General features: G+C 45.7%; 1 protein-coding gene across 4 annotated transcripts in view; it reads left to right on the top strand.

Annotated features, from left to right (window-relative positions):
* The window catches only part of palld (palladin, cytoskeletal associated protein), a 610,835-nt gene that overhangs the window by 561,031 nt on the left and 22,160 nt on the right, over positions 1–27,644 (top strand). For all 4 annotated transcript variants that reach the window (XM_085975529.1, XM_085975522.1, XM_085975536.1 and 1 more), the window contains 3 exons: positions 6,814–6,963; positions 12,544–12,638; positions 26,888–27,020. In XM_085975529.1, coding sequence (XP_085831655.1) covers positions 6,814–6,963; positions 12,544–12,638; positions 26,888–27,020 — 378 coding nt within the window. The remainder of the gene's footprint in view (positions 1–6,813; positions 6,964–12,543; positions 12,639–26,887; positions 27,021–27,644) is intronic.

Below are 27,644 nucleotides of genomic sequence, written 5' to 3' on the forward strand. Positions count from 1 at the left end.
ATACGCCTATCTGTTTTGCCTAATCTCTGCGGATATTTTGATTAGACATGATGTGCTTCAGTTACACGAGTCTCTTAGTCTTTCATTTGGAGGGACTAAGCCACCTTTATCTATTTGTGGATTAACCTCTATCTATTTCTCCATTATCACTTTTTTCCAATTTGATGTCGGATTGTAAGCCAATTGCTACCAAGTCAAGAAGATATAGTAGTCAGGATAGAGAATTTATTAATTCTGAAGTTCAACGTCTCTTATTGGAAGGAATCATTGAACCTAGTTGTTCGCCTTGGCGAGCACAGGTAGTTGTCACGACTAACGAGAGACACAAGAAACGAATGGTGATAGACTATTCCCAAACTATTAATAGGTGTACTCAATTAGATGCGTACCATAGTAACATAGAGATAGGAACAGGAGTAGGCCATTCGGCCCTTCGAGCCTGCTCCGCCATTCAATGAGATCATGGCTGATCCTCGTCTGAGATCATAGCTGATCTTACCAGTTCAGTACCCCGTCCCCGCCTTTTCTCCGTAACCCTTAATCCCCTTAGCCTTCAGAAATATATCCAATTCTCTCTTGAAAATATTTATTGAATTAGCCTTCACAGCCCTCTGTGGCAGGGAATTCCACAGGCTCACCACTCTTTGAGTGAAGAAATTCTTCCTCATCTCTGTTTTAAATGATTTGCCCGCTATTTTTAGACTGTGGCCCCTGGTTCTGTGCTCCCTGGCCATTGGAAACATTCTCTCTGAATTCAGCCTGTCCAGGCCTGCCATAATTTTATATGTTTCGATGAGATCCCCTCTCAATCTTCTAAACTCCAGTGAGTACAAGCCCAAACTATTTAATCTCTCTTCGTAGGTCATTCCCGCCATTCCAGGTATCAGCCTGGTGAATCGCCGTTGCACTCTTTCCATGGCAAGAACATCCTTCCGCAGATGGGGCGACCAAAACTGTACACAATACTCCAGATGCGGTCTCACCAGCACCTTGTACAGCTGTAGTAAGGTATCCCTATTCCTATACTCGAACCCCCTTGATATGAAGGCCAACATACCATTTGCCTTCTTAATCGCCTGTTGCACCTGCATGCTCTCCTTCAGTGACTGGTGCACAAGAACACCCAGGTCCCTCTGCACTTCCCCATCTCCCAATCTATTGCCATTTAGATAATAATCTACCCTCCTGTTTTTACCCCCAAAGTGGATAACCTCGCATTTATCCACATTATAGTGCATCTGCCACGTATCCGCCCATTCCCCCAACCTGTCCAAATCGCACTGTAGCCTCCTGACATCCTCATCAGAGCCCACCCCTCCTCCTAGTTTAGTGTCGTCAGCGAATTTGGAAATATTGCATCCAATTCCCTGATCCAGATCATTTATATATATTGTGAACAGCTGGGGTCCCAGGACAGATCCTTGCGGCACCCCGCTGGTCACTGCCTGCCACTCTGAAAACGAGCCGTTTATTCCAACTCTCTGTTTTCTATCCGCCAGCCAGTTCTCTATCCACGTTAATACTTTGCCCCCAATCCCATGAGCCTTAATTTTGCATGACAATCTTTTGTGTGGAACCTTATCGAAGGCTTTCTGGAAGTCAAGGTACACCACATCCACTGGCTCTCCCCCATCTATTTTACCAGTTACTTCCTCAAAAAATTCCAGCAGATTAGTCAAACACGATTTACCCTTTGTAAATCCATGTTGACTCTGTCCGATCCTTTCCCCATTTGTCAAGTGCTCCGCTATTTTATCCTTAATAATGGACTCTAGCATTTTGCCCACAACCGATGTAAGGCTTACTGGTCTATAATTCCCTGCTTTCTCTCTACCCCCCTTTTTAAATATTGGGGTAACATTAGCTACCCTCCAATCCACGGGTACTGTTCCCGAGTCAATGGAGTTCCGGAAGATGATCCTTAGAGCATCTGCTATCTCCAGGGCCACCTCCTTAAGTACCCTAGGATGTAGTTTATCAGGCCCCGGGGATTTGTCGGCCTTCAGTCCCCTCAACTTACCCAACACCATATCCCTAGAGATACTAATTTCTGTCAGCTCCTCCCTCTCATTAGTCCCTATGTTTGCCGATATTCCTGGGAGGTTATTTGTGTCCTCCTTTGTGAATACAGAACCAAAGTATGAGTTTAATTGGTCTGCCATTTCCTTATTCTCCATTATATATTCTCCCGAATCGGACTGCAGGGGACCGACTTGGGATTTTACCAGTCTTTTCCTCCTGATATACCGATAAAAGCTTTTGCAGTCTGTCTTTGTTTTTGCTGCAAGTTTACTTTCGTATTCTATTTTCCCCTTCCTGATTAATCCCTTTGTCCTCTTCTGCTGTATCCTGTACTGCCCCCAATCTTCCGGTCTGGTGCTTTTTTTTGCCAGTTGATATGCCCTTTTTTTTGATTTTATGCTGTCCCTAATTTCCCTCGTTATCCACGGTTGAGTCACCTTTTTAGGTTTATTTTTATGCCAAACCGGTATAAACATGTTCTGGAATTCTTCCATTCTATCTTTGAATGCTTGCCATTGTCTATCCACTGTCAATCCCCCCAGAAACACCACCCAATCAATCTTACCCAATTCCCGTCTCATACCCTCGTAATTCCCTTTATTTAAGTTCTGGACCTTAGTCTCTGATTCAATTTCCTCACTCTCCATCTCGACTGAGAGCTCGATCATATTATGATCGCTCTGACCCAAGGGGCCTCGTACAAGAAGATTGGTGATAAGTCCCTTCTCATTGCACAATACCCAGTCTAAAATGGCCTGATCTCGAGTCGGCTCCTCGACATATTGGTCCAGATAACCGTCCCGAAAACATTCCAGGAATTCCTCCTCCTCAGAATTTTTACTAATTTGGGTAGTCCAATCAATATGTAAATTAAAGTCACCCATGATGACAGCTGTGCTCTTATCGCACGCTTCTCTAATTTCTTTGCCTAAGATTGATGAGCTTATCAACAAAGTATCTCAGTATAAGGTTTTTAGCACTATTGATTTAAAGAGTGCTTATCATCAGATTCCTATTGTTAAGAAGGATCAACCATATACGGCCTTTGAGGCTGGTGGAAAGCTGTATCAGTTTTGCCGAATAACATTTGGCGTTACTAATGGTGTTGCTTGTTTTCAACGGGCAATGGATGCTTTTATAAGTGATAACTCCCTCTCTGACACCTTTTTCATACTTAGATGACATCACAGTGTGTGGCAAATCAAGGGTGGAGCATGATTCTAATTTAAAAAGATTCCTTCAAGCTGCGGAAAAAGTTGGTTTAACTTTTAACAAAGAGAAATGTATCTTTTCGACTACTGAGGTAAATCTATTGGGGTATATTATCTCGGGAAACAAGATTAAATCAGATCCAGAACGTTTGCGACCATTGATTGATTTACCTTGTCCTACTAATTCTAAGGCTTTGCAACGAGTTGTTGGACTGTTTTCTTATTATTCTAATTGGATTGCAAATTTTTCACGGAAGATCCGGCCTCTTATTCGGGTTACGACATATCCTCTATCATGGGAGGCCAGGACATGTTTTGAGAATTTTAAAAAGGATATTTTAGGAGCAGTTGTGCATTCTATTGATGAGCAGGTTCCCTTTGTGATCGAGACGGATGCTTCGGATTTTGCAATTGGGGCTACTCTGAACCAAAATGGAAGACCTGTGGCCTTTTTCTCACGTACTTTGAACAATAGTGAAAAAAGACATTCTTCAATAGAGAAAGAGGCATACGCAATAGTAGAAGCATTGCGTAAATGGAGACATTATTTATCGGGGCGACATTTCACGTTGGTAACTGATCAAAAATCTGTGTCCTTTATGTTTGATGTTAAACATTTTGGAAAGATCAAAAATGATAAAATAATGAGATGGAGGATTGAGTTGGCATGTTACCATTTTGACATAGTTTATCGTCTGGGGAAGGATAATGTTGCTGCTGATGCACTGTCGAGGGCTTATTGTTCTGTGATTCACGGAGATACGCTTATTAATCTTCACAATGCCTTATGTCATCCTGGGGTTACGAGGATGATACACTTTGTACGCAGTAAGAACTTGCCTTTTTCAGTTGAAGACGTCAAGCGGATGACTTCATCATGTTCTATCTGTGCTCGGTGTAAACCGAATTTCTTTAAGCCTCAACGAGCTCATCTTATAAAGGCTACTTCTCCTTTTTGAACGTTTGAGCGTCGATTTTAAGGGGCCTCTTCCTTCAACTACTCAAAACCGATATATATTTACTGTTGTGGATGAGTTTTCAAGGTTCCCTTTTGCTTTTCCTTGTGCAGATGTATCAGCTGCTACAGTTATCAAATGTCTGACTCAACTTTTTATCATCTTTGGGATGCCTGCGTATATCCATTCGGATCAGGGAAGTTCTTTTATGTCTTCCCAGTTGAAGGAATACCTTCAGAGTCGGGGAATTTCTACTAGTAGAACTACCCCGTATAATCCCCAGGGTAATGGACAGTGCGAACGATACAATGGGGTGATCTGGAAGGCAGTTATGTTGGCTTTGACATCCCGGAACCTTAAGAATACACAGTGGGAAATGGTACTGCCTGATGCCCTGCATTCCATTAGATCATTGCTTTCAACGGCTACTAATGTGACCCCCCATGAAAGGCTCTTTAACTATCCGCGGAGATCTACTACGGGATATTCGGTACCTTCATGGCTTACTATGCAGGGACCTGTGCTGCTTCGACGCCATGTTAGATTGTCAAAATATGATCCTTTGGTGGAGCTGTTGGAGGCAAATTCCCAATATGCTCATATTCGATTCCAAGATGGGAAAGAAAGTACTGTTTCAATTAAAGACTTGGCTCCTTGTGGGGGCCAGCCCTCTTCTGAGGATATTAACAATAGTCATGATTCAGATAATGTGGATGCTGTTACAGATACTACGAATATTTCCAATCCGATTGCAGATAATTATACTTCTATTAGTCAGCCCTTGATAGATGTTTATGACCGTCCCAGTTTACCTTCTGATGGGATTTCTAATCCGGAAACCGTTGAAAATCGGGACATGGATAGCCTTCCTGCTGAAGATACTTCTGTGCCTTCTGGTGTGGGAGGGCAAGGAATTTCACCAAGGTTAAGAAGGTCGACACGAACAAGATATCCGGTCGACCGATTGAAAATGGACTTTTAAATTGATAGTAATGTTTTAAAATTGTTGAAATATTATAGTATATTGTTTTAGTTGAGAGATACTTAATACTTATGTGCAATGTTACTATTTGTTGTTCACTTAGTATTGTGTCATGTGAACAGTTTTATTTTTGTTGTGCATAGTTTTAGTTGTAAATAATTAATTATAAATTGTAAAGGTTATTTAGGTTGGAGTATATTTTAAAAGGAGGGGTGAATGTGGTGATTATTCCTTGTTTAGTAAAAGTATTGTGATTGGTTGTTTGTTAACTGCCTTGGGATATATGTTGTAATCTCATTGGTAGTTGATGATCACATGATGTGTTGTGGCCACCTTAAATTCAGTTCTTTTCCAGCTTTGGTTGGGACGGGATGTGGGAAGATGTGCTGCAGATTTTAAAGTTAATAAAGCCTAGCTTTGGAAGGCAAATCTATTCTTTATTTCAGGGTGTAAATAGGGGTAGAATGGTGTATGGAAGCCACTTCCACCAAAACAGCAACAAGAAGCTTGGTAGATGACTGACTTTGTTTGTTTGCTGCTGTCCAATCTGGCTAAGTTATAGTATCTAGCAGGAATTCTAATCAACGGCATTGTGTTAACATTGGGTCTGACGCTTGAACATTGAATTAATTATTGTTGTGTTTTGTCTTTATAATCTCATTGTGGGGGAGAAATTGGGTATTGGCCAGGCGCAAAGCTTAGCACCCGGCGCTAATTATCGCCTCCAACTGCAAAATTCGCCCCTGGAGGTGATTTGAGCTCTAAATGAAGCGCTGCACACCTCAAGGCGCTAACGTCGGGGAGCGAGGCGCTACCTCAGAACGCTACCGAAGCTCAGGCGATGTCCGTTACCATGGAAGACAGACAGACTGGCGCTGTCCAGTTCTTCAAGGGGAGGGCCGTCTTGCTGGCCAGCCGCACCCTGCTCATTGCAACCTTGAATCTCAGCCTGGAGAGACCTCAAAAGCAATTGTGTTGGAAGCACTAATGGATAGGCCCAGGGAAAGAGCTCGGCACTTAGGAACCTCAAAAGTGGTGCTAAGGGCCAAAACTCCTTAGGACAGCATTAAATCTCTCCAGACATCTCTCTCCCTCTCAACCTGCATATGCCAAAAGTTTTGCCGACAAGAAAAGGCAGGAAGCGCCCGCCTTTAAATAGCGTTCCCCCAGCCCCTTCCCGACTTGGAAATGTTCCCCTCTACCTGTCGTTCCTAGCGACAGGCGCTAAGGCAGGGGGCACGAGTCAATGTCCAGGGCAGTGCACGCTCGACTGACGTCACGATCTGCGGGTGCAGGAGATCGTGACGGTCGTGTTTAGCGCCGCCGCAAAACGACTGGTCAATTTCACGAGCGGCACTAAAATCGCCGCACTCAGGCGCAAAGTTCCTCGACCCCCAGAGGTGCTAATGGGAGGCGCTAACCAACTGAATTTTTCTCCCAAATTGTTTATTAACGAGAAGTTCTTATGTGATGCAATCCAGGATGGTCTTTGTTGCAACAGACATCTCCTTGTTTCTCCCCCACCCCCCCCCCCCCCCCCAACTGTCTGGATGAATGTATTGCAGGTAACAGCGAACGTCACTACTCTTGGCTTGTCAGCATTAGTTATCTACTCTTGTGTTTCCTCTCCCTCCCCTGGTAGGCCTACTGGTTCAAAGACGGTAAACAAATTTCCAAGCGCAGTGAACACTACCAGATTGGCCGAGAGCCAGACGGAATTTGTTCCCTCCACACTGAAGCTGCCACCTTGGACGACGATGGAAACTATACCATCATGGTGGCCAACCCACTGGTAGGTAGAGTCACTTCGCAGGTTTGAACACGAGTAAGTGAGGTGTGTCGGGTGGGGGGGGGGCAGGCGAGTAGCATGTGGCAAAATGGATGCGAGAACGTGACTTGGCTTTGGAGCTGATGTACTAGTGCGTGACCTTTTTTTGTTTTGGTCCTCTTTCATTCCATGTCAACATCTCCCTTCCAAAGCCATTTACTTCAACTCTCGCAAGCTCTAAATGTTAGGGTTTCAATCTATTTTTCATTTCAAAAGGGGTTAAGGGTTACGGAGAGAAGGCGGGGACGGGATACTGAATTAAAGGATCAGCCATGATCTCATTAAATGGCGGAGCAGGCACGAAGGGCCGAATGGCCTACTCCTGCTCCTATCTTCTATGTATCTATGTATTACATTTGAGGTTGGTTTGTAGAGCACGTGTCCAGTGTACCTTCTAATGCATTGACCTCTGTATTGTAATGTGGTGCAGGGCTCCGGCGAAGTCAGTGGCCAACTTTGGCAATGGTTTTTTTTTTAATGGGATTGCAAAATGTGTAAAGAGACTCTGGCTTTAAAAAAAAATGTTCTGTAGAGTTCCCGGTATGCAATGCAATTTGTGGATTTTTTTTTTTTGTATAGAATTTCCTAATAAAATAAAAACAGGACAGATTTTTCTGTCCACTTCAAAACCAAGGGAAATGGTCCGTTTACATAGTTTCTGGGGAGTTTGCGGTTATGTTGCATGAAGCCACTGAAGTTCCTGTTTGGTCTACCGAATGTAATGTAGATAGAGTCGAGGACTCCAGTCCAATAAAATAACATTTAAAAATGGTATGAAACAAAAATGCCTTTTGGGAGTGCAGATAATCAAGTCAGCCCAGTTCAGACCTAACAAAGTCTGATTTATGGACAGGATAAGGAATTCGACCCCCCCCCCCCCCCCCCCCAAGCTTGCTTCATCCAGTTCCCTTCTATGATTTTATTCTAGCATGGATTTCCTTTCAGCCCCTTCCTACACCCCACACCCCCTCCCTTATACTCCTCCACCAGTTGATATTCTAAGGAGCCTATCTTCCCCAGGGGAGGTGGGGGGAAATTATGCAGTGCTGATATCTTTAACCCTCAATTTCCGCCCCCCTCACCCACCCTTCGCCACTACTTTCAATCCAGCTTCCTTTATGCAAGAAACTCTCTTTTAACTGGCACCTAAAAAATCAGGAAATCTCTCTTAACCGGCAAAATTCAGGAGTAGGTTCAGGTAAGTTTTACTATATATTAGTGGCCGTGCAACCGGGGTTCCTGGATCTGTGGCCATGCAACAGGGACTCCTGGATCTGTGGCCGAGTAACCGGGGCTCCTGTACCTGTGGCCATGTACGGGGCTCTCGTACCTTGGTAAGTATACCTCTCTGTAATCCGGACTTTTTGATCAACCGGCACCACGCCGGTCCCATCGGTGCCGGATAAAAAAGCGTTTCCTGTAATTGCATAGACTGTACAGCACAGAAACAGGCCACTCTACCCAACTGGTCCGTGCCATTGTTTATGCTCCACACGGGCCTCCTCCCAACCTCTTCATCAAATCCTATCAACATACCCTTCTATTCCCCTCAGTACTTATCTAGCTTTTCCGTTAAGGCATCTGCGCTGTTCACCTCCGCTACTCCTTGTGGTAAGGAGTTCCACATTCTAACCACCCTGTGGTTCAAAAAGAATTTAATGGATCACCTGGGTTTCAGGCAAAGTGGTGTCGGGCAGGTTGGCACAGGGCAGGGATTGAACCCACGACCTTGCCATTATTAGCACCACACCAACTGAGCTAACTGGCTCAGCTCAACACCTCACACCGCCAGTGTCTACCAAGCGGAGGCTAAAATCTTGGAATCAAAAGGTTGCTTCTTTGACACTGCGAGGGGGACTGTAGGTTTTTCTAGATGGATGAGTTGAGATGGGTCAATTTGACCTTCCTCGTTTTAATTTATCCTGCGTCTTAGGCGCTGTGTAAATCGACTGCGCCGTGCCATCTCGTTACAAAGTTCTTTCTCTGCTCGTGAGGGGGTTTCATTAGTCAGTAGGGGAGCCCCACCCACTAACCAGGTTTTTAACCCTGATTCCCATCCCTTTTTATAAAGTAGTCATCTGACTATACTGCTCACCAGCCTTCTGAGCTCCACCATGCATCAAAGGTCACTGGCCACATGTCCCGCACTAATTCCTGCTTGCCCATTCGCCCTCCTCCTCTCCAATCACTGGACCTCTCTCCTCCTTTACAAGTATATCGGGTGCGGTGGTGTAGTGATTGAATTACTAATCCAGTAACATAGAGGCCAGGATTTATAATCCAGAGAATGAGAGTTCATATCCCACCCTGTCAGTTTGAGAATTAAAATTTTTTTTTTTTTTATATAAAAGGTCTGAAAATAAAACACTGGTCTCTGTAAAAGTGGCCATGTTAAAAAAATAGCTGACTGTCCATTTTAGGCAAGGAAAACTGCCGTCTTTATCCAACCTGGCTTATGCGTGACTCCAGACCCACACTGCCATGCTTGACTCTTAACGGCCCTCCTGAACCTGGAGTACTGCGTACAGTTTTGGTCTCCTTATTTAAGGAAGGATATACTTATATTGGAGGCAGTTCAGAGAAGGTTCACGAGGTTGATTCCGGAGATGAAGGGGTTGTCTTATGAAGAAAGGTTGAGCAGGTTGGGCCTATTCTCATTGGAGTTTAGAAGAATGAATTGAAAGATTCTGAAGGGGCTTGACAGGGTAGGTGCAGAGAGGATGTTTCCCCTCGTGGGGGAATCTAGAACTAGGGCGCATAGCTTCAGAATAAGGGGGCACCCATTTAAATCGGAAATGAGGAGGAATTTCTTCAGAGGGTCGTGAATCTTTGGAATTCTCTTCCCCAGAGAGCTGTGGAGGCTGGGTCATTGAATATATTTAAGGTGGAGATAGACAGATCTTTGAAAGGTAAGGGAGTCAAGGGTGATGGGGCAGCGGGCAGGGAAGTGGAGTTGAGGCCCAGATCAGATCAGCCGTGATCTTATTGAATGGCGGAGCAGGCTCGAGGGGCCAAATGACCTAATCCTGCTCCTACGTCTTATGTTCTATGAAGTGGCCCAGCAATCCACTCCGTTGAATCAAACCACTGCCGACTACAGCAGTTCAAGCACAAGGCCTACCACCCCACCTCCTTAGTTGTGACTAAGAGGTGTTCTAGAAGTTGCTAAAGAAAGAGGTGTGTGTGTGTCTTGCCTTTGGTTAATGCACTGTTTGGACAGGATAGCGTCCCGTGGATTCATAAGCTGTCGGATACCAGTGGTCAGCCTGTCCATAAATCAGACTTTGTTGGGTCTGAACTGGGCTGACTGATTAGCTGCACTGCAAAGATATTTTTTGTTTTTTATACCTTTTTTTTTAATGTTATTTTATTGGACTGGAGTCCTTGACTCCATCTACATTACATTCGCCAGACCAAACAGGAACTTCAGTGGCTTCGTGCAACATAACCGCAAACTCCCCAGAAATATGTAAACGGACCATTTCCTTCATTTTTGAAGTCAACAGATTTCTGTCTTGCTTTTTAGGAAATCCTGTAAAAGAGGTGTGTGTGAAGGAGGCCATTCAACCCATCATGTCTGTGCTGGCCAAATAAGAGCTATCCAGCCTAATCCCACTTTCCAGCTCTTGGTCCGTAGCCCTGTAGGTTACGGCACTTCAAGAGCATATCCAAGTACTTTTTAAATGTGATGGTTTCTGCCTCTACCACCCTTTCAGGCTGAGAGTTCCAGACCCCCACCATCCTCTGGGTGAAAAAAATTCTCCTCTAAACCTCCAACCAATTACTTTAAATCTGTGCTCCCTGGTTATTGACCTCTCTGCTAAGGGAAATAGGTCCTACCTATCCACGCTATCTAGGCCCCTCATAATATTATACACTTCAATCAAGTCTCCCCATAGCCTCCTCTGTTCCAAAGAAAACAACCCCCAGCCTATTCAATCTTTCCTCATAGCTAAAATTCTCCTGTTGATTTAAACCAGTGACTGAGCCTCATGGTGCGGGAAGGTCCCAGGTTCAATCCCCCCCCCCCCCCCCCAATCCCCAAAAGTTGTGCTAAAGTGCTTCGAATTCTGATTCCTAGTTCCCGGTTGTGTAATCTGATTATTTCAAAGTATGTGTTTGTAATGTTGTTGTCCTACAGAAGTTCATATTTTTTAATTTAACTGATCTTGGCCATCGGTATTCCTGGGCTAGGGAAGTGGAAATCAGAAAGAGGCTGCATTTCTATAGCGCCTTCCACAATCTCCTGGGCCTCCCAAAGCACTTCACGGCCAATGAAGTACTTTTTCAAGTGTAGTCGCTGTTGTAATGCAGGAAACGCGGCAGCCAATTTGTGCACAGCAAGGTCCCGCAAACAGCAATTAACGACCAGCTAATCGTTTTTTGGTGGTGGTGTTGCCCTTCAGAGGCCCAGCCCTGTGCCTGCTTGATATCCAGTGACCCCTGCAGGAAGTGGGCTTGACATACAACTTTGCTCACCATGGTTACTTATCCTACCCATACCTGTGTTCTGGTGAGAGTCTGGTGCACATTTCTGGTCTTTGTGTTCTTAAAAAAGAGATCGAGGCACTGGACAAGGTGCAAAAAAGATTTACAAGGATGATCCCAGAACTTAAAGGTTATAACCTTTATCAGGGAAGATTGAACAGGCCCGGACTCTTTTTTTCTTTAGAAAAGGAAAAGCTGAGAGGTGACTTGAGCAAGGTCTTTACGCCTACTCTATCGAACCATGCATAATCTTAGAGACCTGTTGGGGAGTCCACAACTAGGGGCCATAAATCTTAATATAGTCACTAAGAAATTCTGGAGAAACTTCTTTACCCAGAGAGTGGTTAGTATCTGGAACTCGCTACCACAGGGAGTGATTTGAGGCGAATAGTATAGATGCATTTAAGGGGAAGCGAGATAAATCGGGTTATGAGGTAGACCAGTTGGGCTGAATGGCCTGTTTCTGTGCTGTAAATTCTGTGCAGTTAGCTGAGGTATGGGAGGGTGGCCAGAACCATAAGAATTGTGCACAGCCTTCAATATCTTCATATATGTTGGGCTCAGACTGCCTTTGTCCACAGTTGGTGCAGGACTTGTGGACAGTGGTGCCGAGCTTGACCGTATCGACATTCGATTCCAGCCACTGAATGCAGTATTAGCCAAAGTGTGATTCAAAATTTATATTTTTATGAATAAAATGATGATTCTATATTCATTTGTACAGCACCTTTAACGTAGTAAAATGTCGCAAGGCGTTTCACAGGAGCGTTATTGAACAAAATTTGACACCGAGCCACATAGGGAGATGATAAGGGCAGGTGACCAAAAGCTTGGTCAAAGAGGTAGGTTTTAAGGAGCGTCTTAAAGTAGGAGAGCGAGGCGGAGAGGTTTAGGGAGGGAATTCCAGTGCTTGGGGCCCAGGTGGCTGAAGGCACGGCCGTCAGTGGTGGAGCAAAGGAAATCTGAGAGGCTCAAGAGGCCAGAATTGGAGGAGCGTGGAGATCTGTGCAGTTAGTGGTTTGTTGGACCTCTTTGTGAATATTTTTTTTTCCACAGGGTAGGACGAGCTGCACTGGAAGACTAATGGTGCAAACTGTAAGCCAGAGAGGACGCTCTCCCCGCTCCCCTGCTGGACAGTCACCTGGGCGAAGGTAACCTTCTTTCTTACACGGGAGGATCTGGGCGTCTTGACAAAAACCTAACCCCCTCTACCTCAATCTCAGGCACGTAGATTTTTACATAGAATTTACAGCACAGAAACAGGCCATTTAGCCCAACAGGTCTATGCCGGTGTTTATGATCCACACGAGCCTCCTCTTCTTTTCCCCCCCCCCCCCCCCGTACTTCATCTCCCCCTATCACCATATCCTTCTATTCCTTTCTCCCTCATGTGTTTATCTAGCTTCCTCTTAAATGCATCTATGGTGTTTGCCTCACCCACTCCCTGTGGTAGCAAGTTCCACATTCTAACCACTCTCTGGGTAAAGAAGTTTCTCCTGAATTCCCTATCTGATTGATTTAGTGACTATTTTATATTTATGGCCCCTAGTTCTGGTCTCGCTAGCAAGTGGAAACATCTTCTCTACGTCTATCCTTTCATAATCTTAAAGACCTCTATAGGGTCACCTCTCGGCCTTCTCTTTTTTTTCCCCCTGGAGAAAAGAGCCCCAGCCTGTTCGATCTTTCCTGATCACTATAACCTCTCAGTTCTGGTATCATCCTTGTGAATTTTTTTTGCACCATCATCAGTTCCTCCAAAACCTTTTTATAATGAGACCAGAACTGTGCACAGTGTGGTCGAACCAAGGATTGATACAAGTTTAACGTTTCATTTTTGCCTTGGTGATGCATCTCATCCTTTTTAATTTTCTAATAAAGATTAAGATAATGCTAGAAACATGCAGCAAGTCAGCTGCTGAAAGAGAAAAGATGGGTTAGCGTTTCAGGGGTGACTCCATTGGAGGTGGCACTGAGAGACTGCGGAATTCGACCATTGTGTCAGCTGTGGCTCAATGGGTAGCACTCGTGTCTCTGAGTCAGAAGGTTGTGGGTTCAAGTCCCACTCCAAGAGACCTAAGCACAAAAATCTAGCTGATATGGCAGTGCAGTATTGAGGGAGTGCTGCACTGTCTGAGGGTGCTGTCTTTTGGATAAGACGTTAAACCGAGGCCCCGTCTGCTCTCTCAGGTGGATGTAAAAGATCCCACGGTCACTATTGCCAAGAAGAGCAGGGGAGTTCTCCCTGGTGTCCTGGCCAATATTTATCCTTCGATCAACATTAAAAAAAAAAAAAACCACATTATCTGGTCATTATCACATTGTTGTTTGTGGGAGCTTGCTGTGCGCAAATTGGCTGCTGTGTTTCCTACATTACAACAGTGACTACACTCCAAAAAGTACTTCATTGGCTGTAAAGTGCTTTGGGACCTCCTGAGGTTGTGCAAGTCTTTCTTTCTTTCTTTCTTTCTTGGTTTCTCCTGAAGTAGCAACATGGCTTTTGCTTTAGGACCTGCAGTTTAAGGATAAGCTCAGTGCCTGGGTTAGTCAAAGGGTGATTTTTTTTATTTCCTTAATTTTCAGTTTTTTTAAAAACCTTTTGTAGTGAAATTGCCATTGGCACTTGGGGGTTAAAATGGCCTATTGTGTACAGTTTTGGTCTCCTTACCTAAGGAAGGATATACTTGCCATAGAGGGAGTGCAGTGAAGGTTCACCAGACTGGGTCCTGGGATGGGGGGATTGTCCTATGAGGAGAGATTGGAGTTTAGAAGAATGAGAGGTGATCTCATTGAAACATACAAAATTCTTACAGGGCTTGACAGGGTAGATGCAGGGAGGAAGTTTCCCCTGACTAGGGTGCCTAGAACTAGGGGGCGTAGTCTCAGGATAAGGGAGAGGGTTGTGAATCTTTGGAATTCTCTACCCCAGAAGGCTGTGAATGCTCAGTCGTTGAGTATATTCAAGGCTGAGATCGATAGATTGTTGGATACTAAAGGAACCAAAGGATATGGTGAGTGCAGGAAGGTGGAGTTGAAGTCGAAGATCAGCCATGGTCTTATTGAATGGCGGAGCAGGCTCGACGGGCTGAATGGCTGACTCCCTGCTTCTATTTCTTCTGTTCTTGTACCCTCTCAGATGGATGTAAAAGATCCCATGGCACTATTCCGAAGAAGAGGAGGGGAGTTATCCCCGGTGTCCTAGCCAATATTTATCCCTCAATCAATATCACTAAAAAACAGATTATCTAGTCATTATCACATTGCTGTTTGTGGGAACTTGCTGTGTGCAAATTGGCTGCCGCGTATCCTACCTCACAACAGTGACTACACCTCAATAGTGCTTCATTGGCTGTAAAGTGCTTTGGGACGTCCTGTGAAAGGCGCTATATAAATGCAAGCCTTTCTTTTCTTTGAGTAACTCATTATTGGCTCCTGTGTGTATACTCCGTGTATGCAAACTGCACAATGTATACATCAATACTGAATATTCAGCAATCCAGGTTACACGAGGACATTGTCCTTTTTATTCTCTGCTTGACTAGCACTCCGATGAATTTAGCTGCCCCATGGTGTACTAGAGTTTGTGCCTTTTTTACCTTCTGGAATCACGGGGAAAAATTGGATTGCGCCCCCCCCCCTTTGGGGCGCTAACTGCGGCGGGGCGCTAACGGGAGGTGCAAAGCAACCAAATTTTTCCCACATAGAATCTCACAGCACAGAAGGAGGCCATTCGGCCTGTTGTGCCTGTGCCGGCTCTTTGAAAGAGTTAGCCTATTAGTCTCACTCTTCTACCCCCACCCCCCCCCCCTGCTCTTTTCCCCCACAGCCCTGCAAATTTTTCCTTTTCAAGTATTTATCCAGTTCCCTTTTGAAAGTTACCACTGAATCTGTTTCCACCGCCCTTTCGGGCAGCGTGTTCCAGATCACAACTACAACTTACATTTATATAGTGCCTTTAATGTAGTCACAACTCGCTGTGTTTATATTTTTTTTAAATGATCCTCATCTCGCCTCTGGCTCTTTTGCCATTTACCTTAAATCGGTGTCCTCTGGTTATTGGCCATCATGCCAGTGAGTCCAAAAAATGCCTTTTTATACATGAGCTCCAGCTGCTGTTGACATAAAACCAAATGGAGAGGATTTCTTATTACAAGAACCATGCTGAAATGTCTGGTCCTGCAAACAACTAAAAATGATCATCATCTAATCTTGGATATGTACAGCATCTTAAAAGAAAGACTTGCATTTATGTAGCGCCTTTCATGACCACCGGACGTCTCATTACAGCCAATGAAGTACTTTTTGAAGTGCAGTCACTGTTGTAATGTGGGAAACGCGGCAGCCAATTTGTGCACAGCAAACTCCCACAAACAGCAATGTGATAATGACCAGATAATCTATTTTTGTTATGTTGGTTGAGGGAGCAATATTGGCCAGGACACCGAGGATAACTCCCCTGCTCTTCTTTGAAATAGTGCCACGGGATCTTTCACATCCACCTGAGTGAGCAGACGGGGCCTCGGTTTAACGTCTCATCCGAAAGACGGCACCTCTGACAGTGCAGCGCTCCCTCAGCACTGCTCTGGGAGTGTCAGCCTAGCTCTATGTGCTCAAGTCCCTGGAGTCCCTTATTGCATCGAAGTATCTCAAAGCGCTTTAAGCAATCGATATAAGGGGGACCCCGAGCTTCCGGTCGCCTGTCATTTTAATTCACCGCCCCATTCCCACTCAGACCTCACCGTCTGCGGCCTCTTGCATTGTTCCACGGAAGCTCAGCGTAAGCTCGAGGAACCGCACCTCCTCTTCCGATTAGGCACTTTACAGCCTTCCGGACTCAATATCGAGTTCAACAATTTCAGATCATAACCTCGGCCCCTATTATATCTTTTATATATTTTTTATCCACACCTTTGGTTTGTGCCTTTTCCCTTTTTTGTTCTCTCCCACATGGCAGCTGTCTCTCACTCTGCCAGCGCATTTCACACTTCATCTAGAGCCATCCTTTGTCTCTTTACCTGTCCTATTACCATCTCGTCTCGCCTTGAATATCTCTTAATGTCTCTTCACTTCCCTTTTGTTCTTTCATCCCCTCCCCCATTTCCCAGCCCCCAAACTGGCCTTTTAATCTGTTTCATTTCCTGTGCTTTTTCGGTCCTGACGAAGGGTTTTGACCTGAAACGTTGACTCTCTTTCTCTCTCCACGGATGTTGCCTGGCCTGCTGAGTTTTTCCAGCATTTTCTGTTGTTATTTCGATATATTTTTGAAGTCGAGTGACGCTAAATCAGGGATTTGTTTATATATAAAAAAAAAGGGGGGATATCCCAGGATTTCAGATCAAGTAACACGTTCGTGTTTTCCTTTTTTATTGGATCATTTCTATTTTCATCCATAACTCTTGTTAAAAGTTTGTAGCAAAAATTCCCAGACAAGTTCAAGGTGTAGTTTCTGATCATTTTAAAGTGACGCTAGATGTTTTTTTTTAACGAGGGGTGTTCGTGTGGGTGACCGATCTTCTTGCTGCTGCTTCAGTGACAGTTGTGCGGGGTGGGGGGCAGTGAGGAGAGACACGGGGGGAGGGGGGGTCCCTCCTGTGTTCAAATAAGCGATCCTTTCAGAAAAGCATTTCAAGTAAAGGTTGCCTGGGGACGGCTCGTTTACTGCCCTCTGTAATTGATGCCTGATTTTGTTTGACAATCCAGCTGGAGTTTATAACCAAATGTCTCGTCGGAAGACCCAGCTCACATTTCATTGAGCTTAGGCCTGCACTTAGACACATTCGGGACAAAGGGTTTAGATTTTTATTTAAAGTTTGACTCGTAAATGCAATAAGCCAGATCCACTTATGCAGCCGTGTTTTATGCTGTAAATTGATATTGAAATTTTAAATCTGGGCATTCTTCGATCTCTTCATGAAAGTGGGACTCTCTAAATCTGCTCGCCAGCCGTGGCTCAGTGGGTAGCACTCTTTTGCCTCCGGGTCAGAAGGTTGTGGGTTCACAGTCCCAATCCAGAGATTTGAGCACAAAAATCCAGGCTGACAGTCCCAGTGCAGTACTGAGGGAGTGCCGCACTGTCTGAGGTGCCGTCTTTCGGATGAGACGTTAAAACCGAGGCCCTGCCTGCCCCCTCGGGTGTTGCCAAGTATTTACAGCACAGAAACAGGCCATTCGGCCCAACAGGTCCATGCCGGTGTTTATGCTCCACATGAGCCTCTATCCACCTAAATGCATCTATGCTAATTGCTTTGCAGAACACCTCCGTTCAGTCCGTAAGGGTGACCCCGAGCTTCCGGTCGCCTGTCATTTTAATTCACCGCCCCATTCCCACTCAGACCTCACCGTCCTCGGCCTCTTGCATTGTTCCACGGAAGCTCAGTGTAAGCGCGAGGAACAGCACCTCATCTTCCGATTAGGCACTTTACAGCCTTCCGGACTCAATATCGAGTTCAACTATTTCAGATCATAACCTCGGCCCCTATTACATTTTTACATTTTTTATCCACACCTTTGTTTTGGCTCTCCCCCTTTTTTTCTCTCCCACATGGCAGCTGTCTCCCATTCTGCCAGTGCATTTCACATCTAATCTAGAGCCGTCTTTTGTCTCCACTAGTCCGATCACCATCTCGTCTGGTTTTGAATACCTCTTAATGTCTCTTCACTTCTCTTTTGTTCTCTCACCCCCATTTCCCAGCCCCCAAACTGGCCTTTTAATCTGTTTCATTTCCTGTGCTAAGATGCAGGAAGGATGTTCCCGATGGCCGGGGAGTCCAGAACCAGGGGTCACAGTCTAAGGATAAGGGGTAAGCCATTTAGGACTGAGATGAGGAGGAATTTCTTCACCCAGAGAGTGGTGAACCTGTGGAATTCTCTACCACAGAAGGCAGTTGAGGCCAATTCATTAAATATATTCAAGAAGGAGTTAGATATATTTCTTAAGGCTAAAGGGGTATGGGGAGAAGGCAGGGACAGGGTACTGAATTTGGATGATCAGCCATGATCGCATTGAATGGCGGAGCAGGCTCGAGGGGCCGAATGGCCTATTCCTGCTCCTATCTTCTATGTTTCTATGTTTTTCAGTCCTGGCGAAGGGTTTCGACCTGAAACATTGACTCTATTTCTCTCTCCACAGATATTGCCTGGCCTGCTGAGTTTTTCCAGCATTTTCTGTTGTTATGCTAATTGCCTACTCCCTGTGGTAGCGAGTTCCACATTCTGACCCCTGAGTAAAAAAAAAAAAAAAAAAGTTTCTCCTGAATTCCCTATCGGATTTATTAGTGACTATTTTATAATTATGGTCCCTAGTTCTGGTCTCGCCCACAAGTGGAAATGTCATCTCTACATCTACCCTGTCAAACCCTTTCATTAATCTTGAAGACCTCTCCATCGGGTCACCCCTCAGCCTCCTCTTTTGTTTTTTTTCCTAGAGAAAAGAGCCCCAGCTTGTTCAATCCCTCCTGATAGTTGTAACCTCTCGGGTTCTGGTATCATTCGAACGGATGTGGCTGTAAAAGATCCTATTCGAGGAAGAGCCGGGGAGTTCTCCATGATGTCCTGACCCAACATTTATCCCTCAGCCCAAACCTTAAAACAGATTGGCCTAGAAATTCAGTTGTTTGCGCCAGCCGCTAGCGCCTTAGGAGGAGGAGATGTTGGGCGCTAGGCGGCTAGCGCCCGGGCGCAGCGCGATCTGCGCCTCTCCCCAACTTCACTCACGATTTAGCGGCGGCGCAAAGCCTTTGCGCGCGCTCAGCTGCACGCGCAGATCCTGACGTCATTTCATCGTGCAACGCCCTTTGTGCGCCCCAAACCGGAAATTCAGTGGCGCCGCCCTTCTTTGCGCCTGGCGGCCCCAGCGACTGGTAGAGGGGAACGGTTCCCAGTCGCTGCGGGGCGCGCTATTTAAAGGGGACTCCTCCTGCCGTATAAGTGGCAGCCATTTTGTGCCAATCCCTCTGTGAGAGACGGATATTTGGAGAGAGACAAAGGCAGAGAGCTTTCTGCTTTGACTCAGCGCTCGCACAGGTACTTGTGGCTTCAGGCCAGAGCTTTGCACTTGGATTTCACTTTGTGCCATAGCCTTGAGTCGCCACATATAATGGGGGCTGCAATGGGTGGAAACGTTGGCTTTCTGCATTGCATTCAAAGGGATCCGAGACGCCGTGAGAGAGTGCCTGTCATGGCCAGACGGAGATTGGCCAACAGGCGTCGGCACAGGAGGCCTTACCCACCCAGGGTATACCGCCAGCAGTTCTCATATCTGACCATATCTGAGGAGCAGTGTGTTTGGAGGATGCGATTCAGAAGGGAGGTGGTCACTGAGATCTGTCACCTGCTTCGCAGAGATCTGCAGCCACAGCTGAGGAGCAGGACGTCTCTGTCAGTGGCAGTGAAGGTGACGGTGGCTCTCAACTTCGATGCCACTGACTCCTTCCAATCCGCTACTGGGGACATTGCCAACATCTCCCAGTTCGTGGAACATTGCTGCATCCGCCAGGTGAACAGTGCCCTTTTCAGAAGGAGACGTCAGTACATCTCCTTCCCCATGACCCTGGACAAGCAGCAAGAGCGTGCAATCGGATTTGGAAGAATAGCGGGCTTCCCCATGGTTGAGGGCGTGGAACTGATGAACCAGCAATGGTCAGGCCTTGCTTCAGGGCTGCAGTGTGCAGGGCATGGCAGCCAAACAAATCGACCCTTCCCCTTTAAGAGCTGACCGGCGCCAGCGTGTCTGCCTTCATTGAGCAAGTCGCTGCACCTGCGCTGCGCCCGTCCTCGGTGTTAGCGCCCCGGATCGCCGGCTTAGCGCCTAATGATAGTCGTGCATCGCCTGTTTTAGCGCAGCAGCAATCTCTTGGGGTGATGCGACTGAATATTGGCGAAGGTGGTGCGACTTTGCGCCGGGCGCAAACTTTAGCGGCCGCCCGACTTTACCGCCCCAAAAGTGGCTATACTGAATTTCTAGGCCATTGTCTGGTCATTTATTTCATTGCAGTTTGTGGGAGCTTGCTGTGCGCAATTTTGGCTGCCGTTTTTCCTGCATTACAACAGTGACTACACTTAAATAAGTACTTCATTGGTTGTGAAGCGCTTTGGGATGTCCCGAGGTTGTGAAGGGTGCTATAGAAATGCAAGTTCTTTTTGCCAAGAGGTGATTTCCGTAATACGGTATGATCTTCCGTGAGGTATGGAAGGCCTCAAACACCTTTCCGTAGAAGGAAGCTGTATTGTATCTTTCTGCCGCTACTTTTGTTGAGTAATTTAAACTCCTCCCAAGCAGCTTCGCCCAGGAGCTGTGTCTTCTCACACGGACCCTTCATAAACTAGGAGAACGGTGTGGGTCCCGAGCAGCGGTTTGTCGTTGACTGAGTGAGTGATAACGGAGGACTTCAACTATCCTAATATAGACTGGGATCGTAATAGTGTAAAGGGCAAGGAGGGGCAAGAATTTCTGGTGTGTTCAGGAGAACTTTCTTGATCAGTATGTTTCTGGCCCAAAGAAGGAGTCATTGCTGGATCTGGTTCTGGGGAATAAGGTGGAGCAAGTGTCAGCAGGTGAACATTTAGGGAACAGTGATCATAGTATCATAAGATTTAGATTAGCTACGGAACAGGACAGGGAGCAATCTAGAGTAAAAATACTAAATTGGAGGAATTCCAATTTCAGAGGGTGGAGAATGGATCTGGCCTGGGTAAATTGGAATCAAAGATAGGCAGGAAAAACTGTAATGGAACAATGGGCTGCTTTTAAAGAGGAAATAGTTCAGGTACAGTCAAGGTACATTCCCACAAGGGGGAAAAGTAGGGCAACCAAAGACAGAGCGCCATGGATGACGAGAGAGTAGAACGAACCAGAAAAAGAGTGCATATGACAGATGCAGGTCAAGAATACATCTGAGAATCAGGTTAAATATAGAAAGTTCAGAGGAGAAGTGAAAAAAAAAAATAAGAGGGGCAAAGAGAGGGTATGAGAATAGAATGGCAGCTAACATAAAAGGTAATCCAAAAGTCTGCTATAGGCATATAAATAGTAAAAGGGTAGTAAGAGGAGGGATGGGGTGGATTAGGGACACAAAGGAGACCTATGCATGGAGGCAGTGTATGGCTGAGATACTAAACGAGTACTTTGCATCAGTCTTCACCAAAGAAGAGGATGCTGCCATAGACATAGCGAAGGAGGAGGTAGAGGAGATACTGGATGGGCTAAAAATTGATAGAGGAGGTACTAGAAAGGCTGGCTGTACTTAAAGTAGATAAGTCACCAGGACCGGATGGGGTGCATCCTAGGACGCTGAGGGAGGGTAAGGAGGAAATTGCGGACGTACTGGCCATAATCTTCCAATCCTCCTTAGAAACAGGGGTGGTGCCAGAGGACTGGAGAATTGCAAATGTTACACCATTGTTCAAAAAAGGGTGTAAAGATAAACCCAGCAACTGCAGGCCAGTCAGTTTAACCTCGGTAGTGGGGAAGCTTTTAGAAACAATAATCGGGGACAAAATTAACAGTCACTTGGACAAGTGTGGATTAATTAAGGAAAGCCAGCACGGATTTGTTAAAGGCCAATCGTGTTTAACCAACTTGATCGAGTTTTTTGATGAGGTAACAGAGAGGGTTGATGAGGGCAATGCGGTTGACGTGGTGTACATGGATCTCCAAAAGGCGTTCGGCAAAGTGCCACATAATAGGCTTGCCAGCAAAGTTGAAGCCCATGGAATAAAAGGGACAGTGGCAGCATGGATACGAAATTGGCTAAGTGACAGGAAACAGAGAGTAGTGGTGAACGGTTGTTTTTTGGGCTGGAGGAAGGTGTACAGTGGTGTTCCCCGGGGGTCAGTTCTAAGACCCCTGCTTTTCTTGATTATATATTAATGACTTTGGATGTGGGTTTACAGGGCACAATTTCAAAATTCACGAGAAAACTTGGAAGTATAGTGAACAGTGAGAAAGATAGTGATAGACTTCAAGAGGACATAGATAGGCTGGTGGAATGGGTGGATGAAATTTAATGTGGAAAAATGCAGTGTGATACATATTGGGAGAAAGAATGAGAGGAAATCTAAACTAAAGGGTACAATCCTAAAGTGGATGCATGAACAGAGAGACCTGGGGGTATATGTGCACAAATCGTTGAAGGTGGCAGGGCAGGTTGAGAAAGCAGTTAAAAAGGCTTACAGGATCCTGGGCTTCATAAATAAAGGCATAGAGTACAAAAGTGTGGAAATTATGATGAACCTGTATAAAACACTGGTTTGGCCTCAACTGGAGTATCATGTCCAAATCTGGGCACCGCACTTTAGGAAGGATGTGAAAGCCTTAGGGAGGGTGCAGAAAAGATTGACAAGAATGGTTCCAGGGATGAGGGACTTCAGTTACATGGATAGATTGGAGAAGCTGGGGTTGTTCTCCTTGGAGCAGAGGAGATTTGATAGAGGTGTTCAAAATCATGAGGGTTTGGTCAGAGTAGATAGAGAGAAACTGTTTCCATTGGCAGAGGGGTCGAGAACCAAAGGACACGGATTTAAAATGATTGGCAAAAGAACTAAAGGCGATAAAGAAAAAACATTTTTACGCAGCGAGTGGTTAGGATCTGGAATGCACTGCCTGAAAGGGTGGTGGAGGCAGATTCAATCGTGGCTTTCAAAAGGGAATTGGATAAGTACCTGAAGAAAATAAATTTTCAGGGCTACAGGGAAAGGGCGGGGGGGTGGGACTAGTTGAATTGCTCTTGTAGAGAGCCGGCACGGGCTCGACGGGCTGAATGGCCGCCTTCCGTGCTGTAACCATTCTATGATTCTGACTGCTGTCAGAATCCAACTGGGGCAAGTTGGTATTTAAGACGACAACAACTTGTATTTAAGATGGTTAAAAACGTCCCAAGGCACTTCACAGGAGTGCGATCAAACACACTTTGACAACGAGCCACATAGAGATATTGGGACAGATGACCAAAAGCTTGGTCAGAGGTAGGTTTTAAGGAGCAACGTAAAGGAGGGGTGTGTGGGTGTGGGTGGGGGGGGGGGGGAAGGTTTAGGGAGCAAATTCCAGAGCTCAGGACCTTAGCAACTGAAAGAACGACCACTAATGGTGGAGCGATTGGAAAATCAGGGACTCTTAGGAGGCCAGAATTGGAGGAGCGCAGAGATCTCAGGGTTGTAGGGCTGGAGATTGTAGAGATAAGGAGGGGGCGAGGGCCATGGAGGGATTTCAACACAAGGATGAGAATTTTAAAACTTTCTCTGAGGTAGAATATTTCACAGAGCTGAACTGAAGACCGGGAGCTCCCAAGTCCCAGAATCTTTCTTCATTCCCCATTCAATGCCCTGTTGAAGGCAGGGTGCTCAAACGAGCAGACAGTATGACGAATGTGGCCTCGTCAGTGATCTACGCAAGGTTGAAACAACTTGTAGTCTAATGGCCTCAAGACACATCTGAGTCTATTTGATTTAGATTTGTTGACTGCTACCATCCAGTGAATAATCAGCAATTGCACCCAAATTCTTTTTTCTTTTTTTGTAAAATGTACTCTTGCTGTGAATTGTTAAGTGAACAGTGCGAGCAGCAAGGAACTAATTCAGTGACCCTCATTGAAATGTACCTCTTTGACGAAGCTTTTGGTCGCCTGTTCTAATGTCTCCATTTGGCTCGGTGTTGATTCTTGATGGCAAGAATATACTTGATGGACCAAATGGCCTTTTCTCATTTACATACTCCTAAAGCTGAAGTACCCCAGGTGTGCTGCGAGTCCGGCTCCAGGTGCGGTTCTGGCTGAACGAAGGCAGTTTTGCTCCTTGTGATTTTTTTTTTTTGGCAACCTGTCCCCCTCTGCCCCTCGTGATCCTAAACTGCCCGATAAGGTCCCGAATAAGAGATTAGCGTGCAAAGTTAAAGCACATGGGATTGGGGGTAAGGTACTGTCTTGGATAGGGAACTGGTTGGCAGACAGGAAGCAAAGAGTTGGAATAAACGGGTCTTTTTCCGAGTGGCAGGCAGTGACTAGTGGGGTACCGCAGGAGTCTGTGCTAGGACCCCAGCTATTAACAATATATATTAATGATCTAGATGAGGGAACTAGATGTAATATCTCCAAGTTTGCAGATGACACAAAGCTGGGTGGGTGGGTGTGTGTGCTGTGAGGAGGATGCAGAGAAACTCCAGTATGATTTGGACAAGTTGGGTGATTGGGCAGAGGCATGGCAAATGCAGTATAATGTGGATAAATGCGAGGTTATCCACTTCGGTGGCAAAAACAGGAAGACAGATTATTATCTGAATGGCAATAGATTGGGAAAAGGGGAAGTGCAACGAGACCTGGGTGTTCTTGTACAACAGTCGCTGAAGGTAAGCATGCAGGTGCAGCAGGCGGTTAAGAAGGCAAATGGTATGTTGGCCTTCATAGCGAGAGGATTCGAGTACAGGAGCAAGGATGTCTTGCTGCAGTTGTACAGGGCCTTGGTGAGACCACACCTTGAGTATTGTGTGCAGTTTTGGTCGCCTTATCTGAGGAAGGATGTTCTTGCCATGGAGGGAGTGCAGCGAAGATTCACCAGGCTGATACCTGGGATGGCAGGAATGACTTATGAGGAGAGATTGGGTCGATTGGGCTTATACTTGCTGGAGTTTAGAAGAATGAGAGGGGATCTCATTGAAACTTGTAAAATTCTAACAGGACTAGACAGACTAGATGCAGGAAGGATGTTCCCGATGGTCAGGGAGTCCAGAACCAGGGGTCACAGTCTAAGGATAAGGGGTAAGCCATTTTGGACTGATGAGGAGGAATTTCTTCACCCAGAGAGTGGTGAACCTGTGAAATTCTCTACCACACAAGGCAGTTGAGGCCAATTCATTAAATATATTCAAGAAGGAGTTAGATATATTTCTTAAGGCAAGGGATATGGGGAGAAAGCAGGGACAGGGTACTGAATTTGGATGATCAGCCATGATCTCATTAAATGGCGGAACAGGCTCGAGGGGCCGAATGGCCTACTCCTGCTCCTATCTTCTATGTTTCTATGATTAACACAGGAGCTAAACCCAACTGCAGATTAACTTCCCCCCCCGCAAACCCTGGACACAGTGAGTACAGTGAAGATAAATCGGATTATTGGCTGGTGTAAATGACAGTGTTCTGTGTCCCACAGTGGCATTAATCGCCTTTTTAATGATGTACAGACCTGAAGTTAATGGCATAAAATATGTTTAAAAAATGGAACAAATAAATTCGTCTCTTGTCAGTTTATTCTCCTTGCAAGTATTTTTTCCCCCAACAATGTTCCCCAATCCTGCTGTGACTTCACCTTTAACATTGGACAAAATAAATAATGGGAGCAAAGCTTAAAGTGTACTTGTGGCAAAAGATGGAATTTTGTCCGTGGTTTAGTTCAGTCTTTAAACAGCAGTTGTAAACCCCACACTCAAACCTGAGGTTACAGCCTCTTTGAAAGTCAAGGGCAGGTTTATCTCTTGACTCCTGTAGTGGCCCAGCTTGGATGGGGTAAGACCTCCCCACAGCTCATAGCTCCTTCCCAGGCCCCTGTGTTGAGGAATACTTGCTCGGTTTGCATAGAATTTACAGCACTGATCATGGACATTCGGGCCAGTTGCTCTACCTGAGTCTCCTCCCACCCCTCTTCATCTCACCCTATCAACATGCCCTTCCATTCCTTTCATGCCTCATGTGTTTATCTAGCTTCCATTTAAATATATCTGTGCTATTTGCTTCAACTACTCCCTGCGGTAGCGAGTTCCACATTTTTACCACTCTCTGGGTAAAGGAATTTCCTGAATTCCTTATTGGATTTATTAGTGACAATCTTATATTTATGGCCCTGAGGTTTGGACCCCCACAAGTGGAAAAATGTTCCCCTAGAAAGGAACTTTTCCCCTTTAGTAGAGGGGTCAATAACCAGGGGGCAGAGTTTCAAGGTAAGGGGCAGGAGGTTTAGAGGGGATTTGAGGAAAAACTTTTTCACCCAGAGGGTGGTTGGAATCTGGAACTCACTGCCTGAAAGGGTGGTAGAGGCAGAAACCCTCAACATTCAAGAAGCATTTAGATGAGCACTTGAAACACCATAGCATACAAGGCTACAGACCAAGTGCTGGAAAATGGGATTAGAATAGACAGGGCTTGATGGCCGGCGCGGACACGATGGGCCAAAGGGCCTCTTTCTGTGCTGTATGACTCTGACTCTATACATCTACCCTATCTAAGCCCTTCATAATTTTAAAGAGCTCTATCAGGTCACCAGCCTCGAGGTACCTTTTTGATCAAGAATTGTACCCGGGTGAATTTGGCAAAACTGTCGTGTACGTTGGGCTAACTGTTGTCTTCGAACAATGGGATTATTAAAAAATCTGTTCCATCTAACACTCTCTCTCTCTCTCTCTCTCTTTTTGTGTTGTCCTTAGACCTCGATCCCGCTCCAGGGACAGTGGCGAGGAAGCCGAAGCCATCCAGGAGCGATTCTTCCGACCTCACTTCCTGCAGGCGCCGGGAGACATGATCATTCAGGAGGGGAAACTCTGCAGGATGGACTGCAAGGTAACCAGAACCGAACGCAAAGGCAAAAAAGAAATGGCCCTATGCGGTGTTTTATTCTCGCACTTCGGCCGCGGCTCAGTGAGTAGCACTCTTTGCCTCCCGCGTCAGAAGGTCGTGGGTTCACAGTCCCACTCCAGAGACTTGACCGCAAAAAAATCTAGGCTGACACTCCCAGTGCGGTACTGAGGGAGGTGCTGCACAGTTGGAGGTGCCGTCTTTCAGAGGAGATGTTTAAGCCGAGGCCCCAGTGGTGGCGTCTAGAAGAGTATTGAAGGAAAATGTTAAAGGTTACGGAGAAAGATCAGAAAAGTGGGATTGAGCAGATGTGAATCAACACTGGCGTCGGCACAATGGGCTGAATGGATACTTTTTTGTTTTGGAATTTCTGATTCTATCGCCCTTGACCCTGAAGGGGAAAAGGTCCTTTAATTCTGCCATCACAAGGCAAGTAAATTATACATCTGGTTTAAACATCAGTTTACATTTGAGGCTGTGGTGTTTGTTGATGTTTTCTGTGATGGTGGTGACCTCGGGTCATCCAACAAAACTTAAAGACTTCCAGATGAAATTTCTTGTTTGCTCGGTGATCCCTTGTATACAAATGTTGGGGGGTTTTTTTTTGTT

This window comes from Somniosus microcephalus, chromosome 1, assembly GCF_052327205.1.
Source record: "Somniosus microcephalus isolate GS21.2 chromosome 1, FLI_Smic_1.0, whole genome shotgun sequence".
Lineage (NCBI taxonomy): Eukaryota > Metazoa > Chordata > Chondrichthyes > Squaliformes > Somniosidae > Somniosus > Somniosus microcephalus.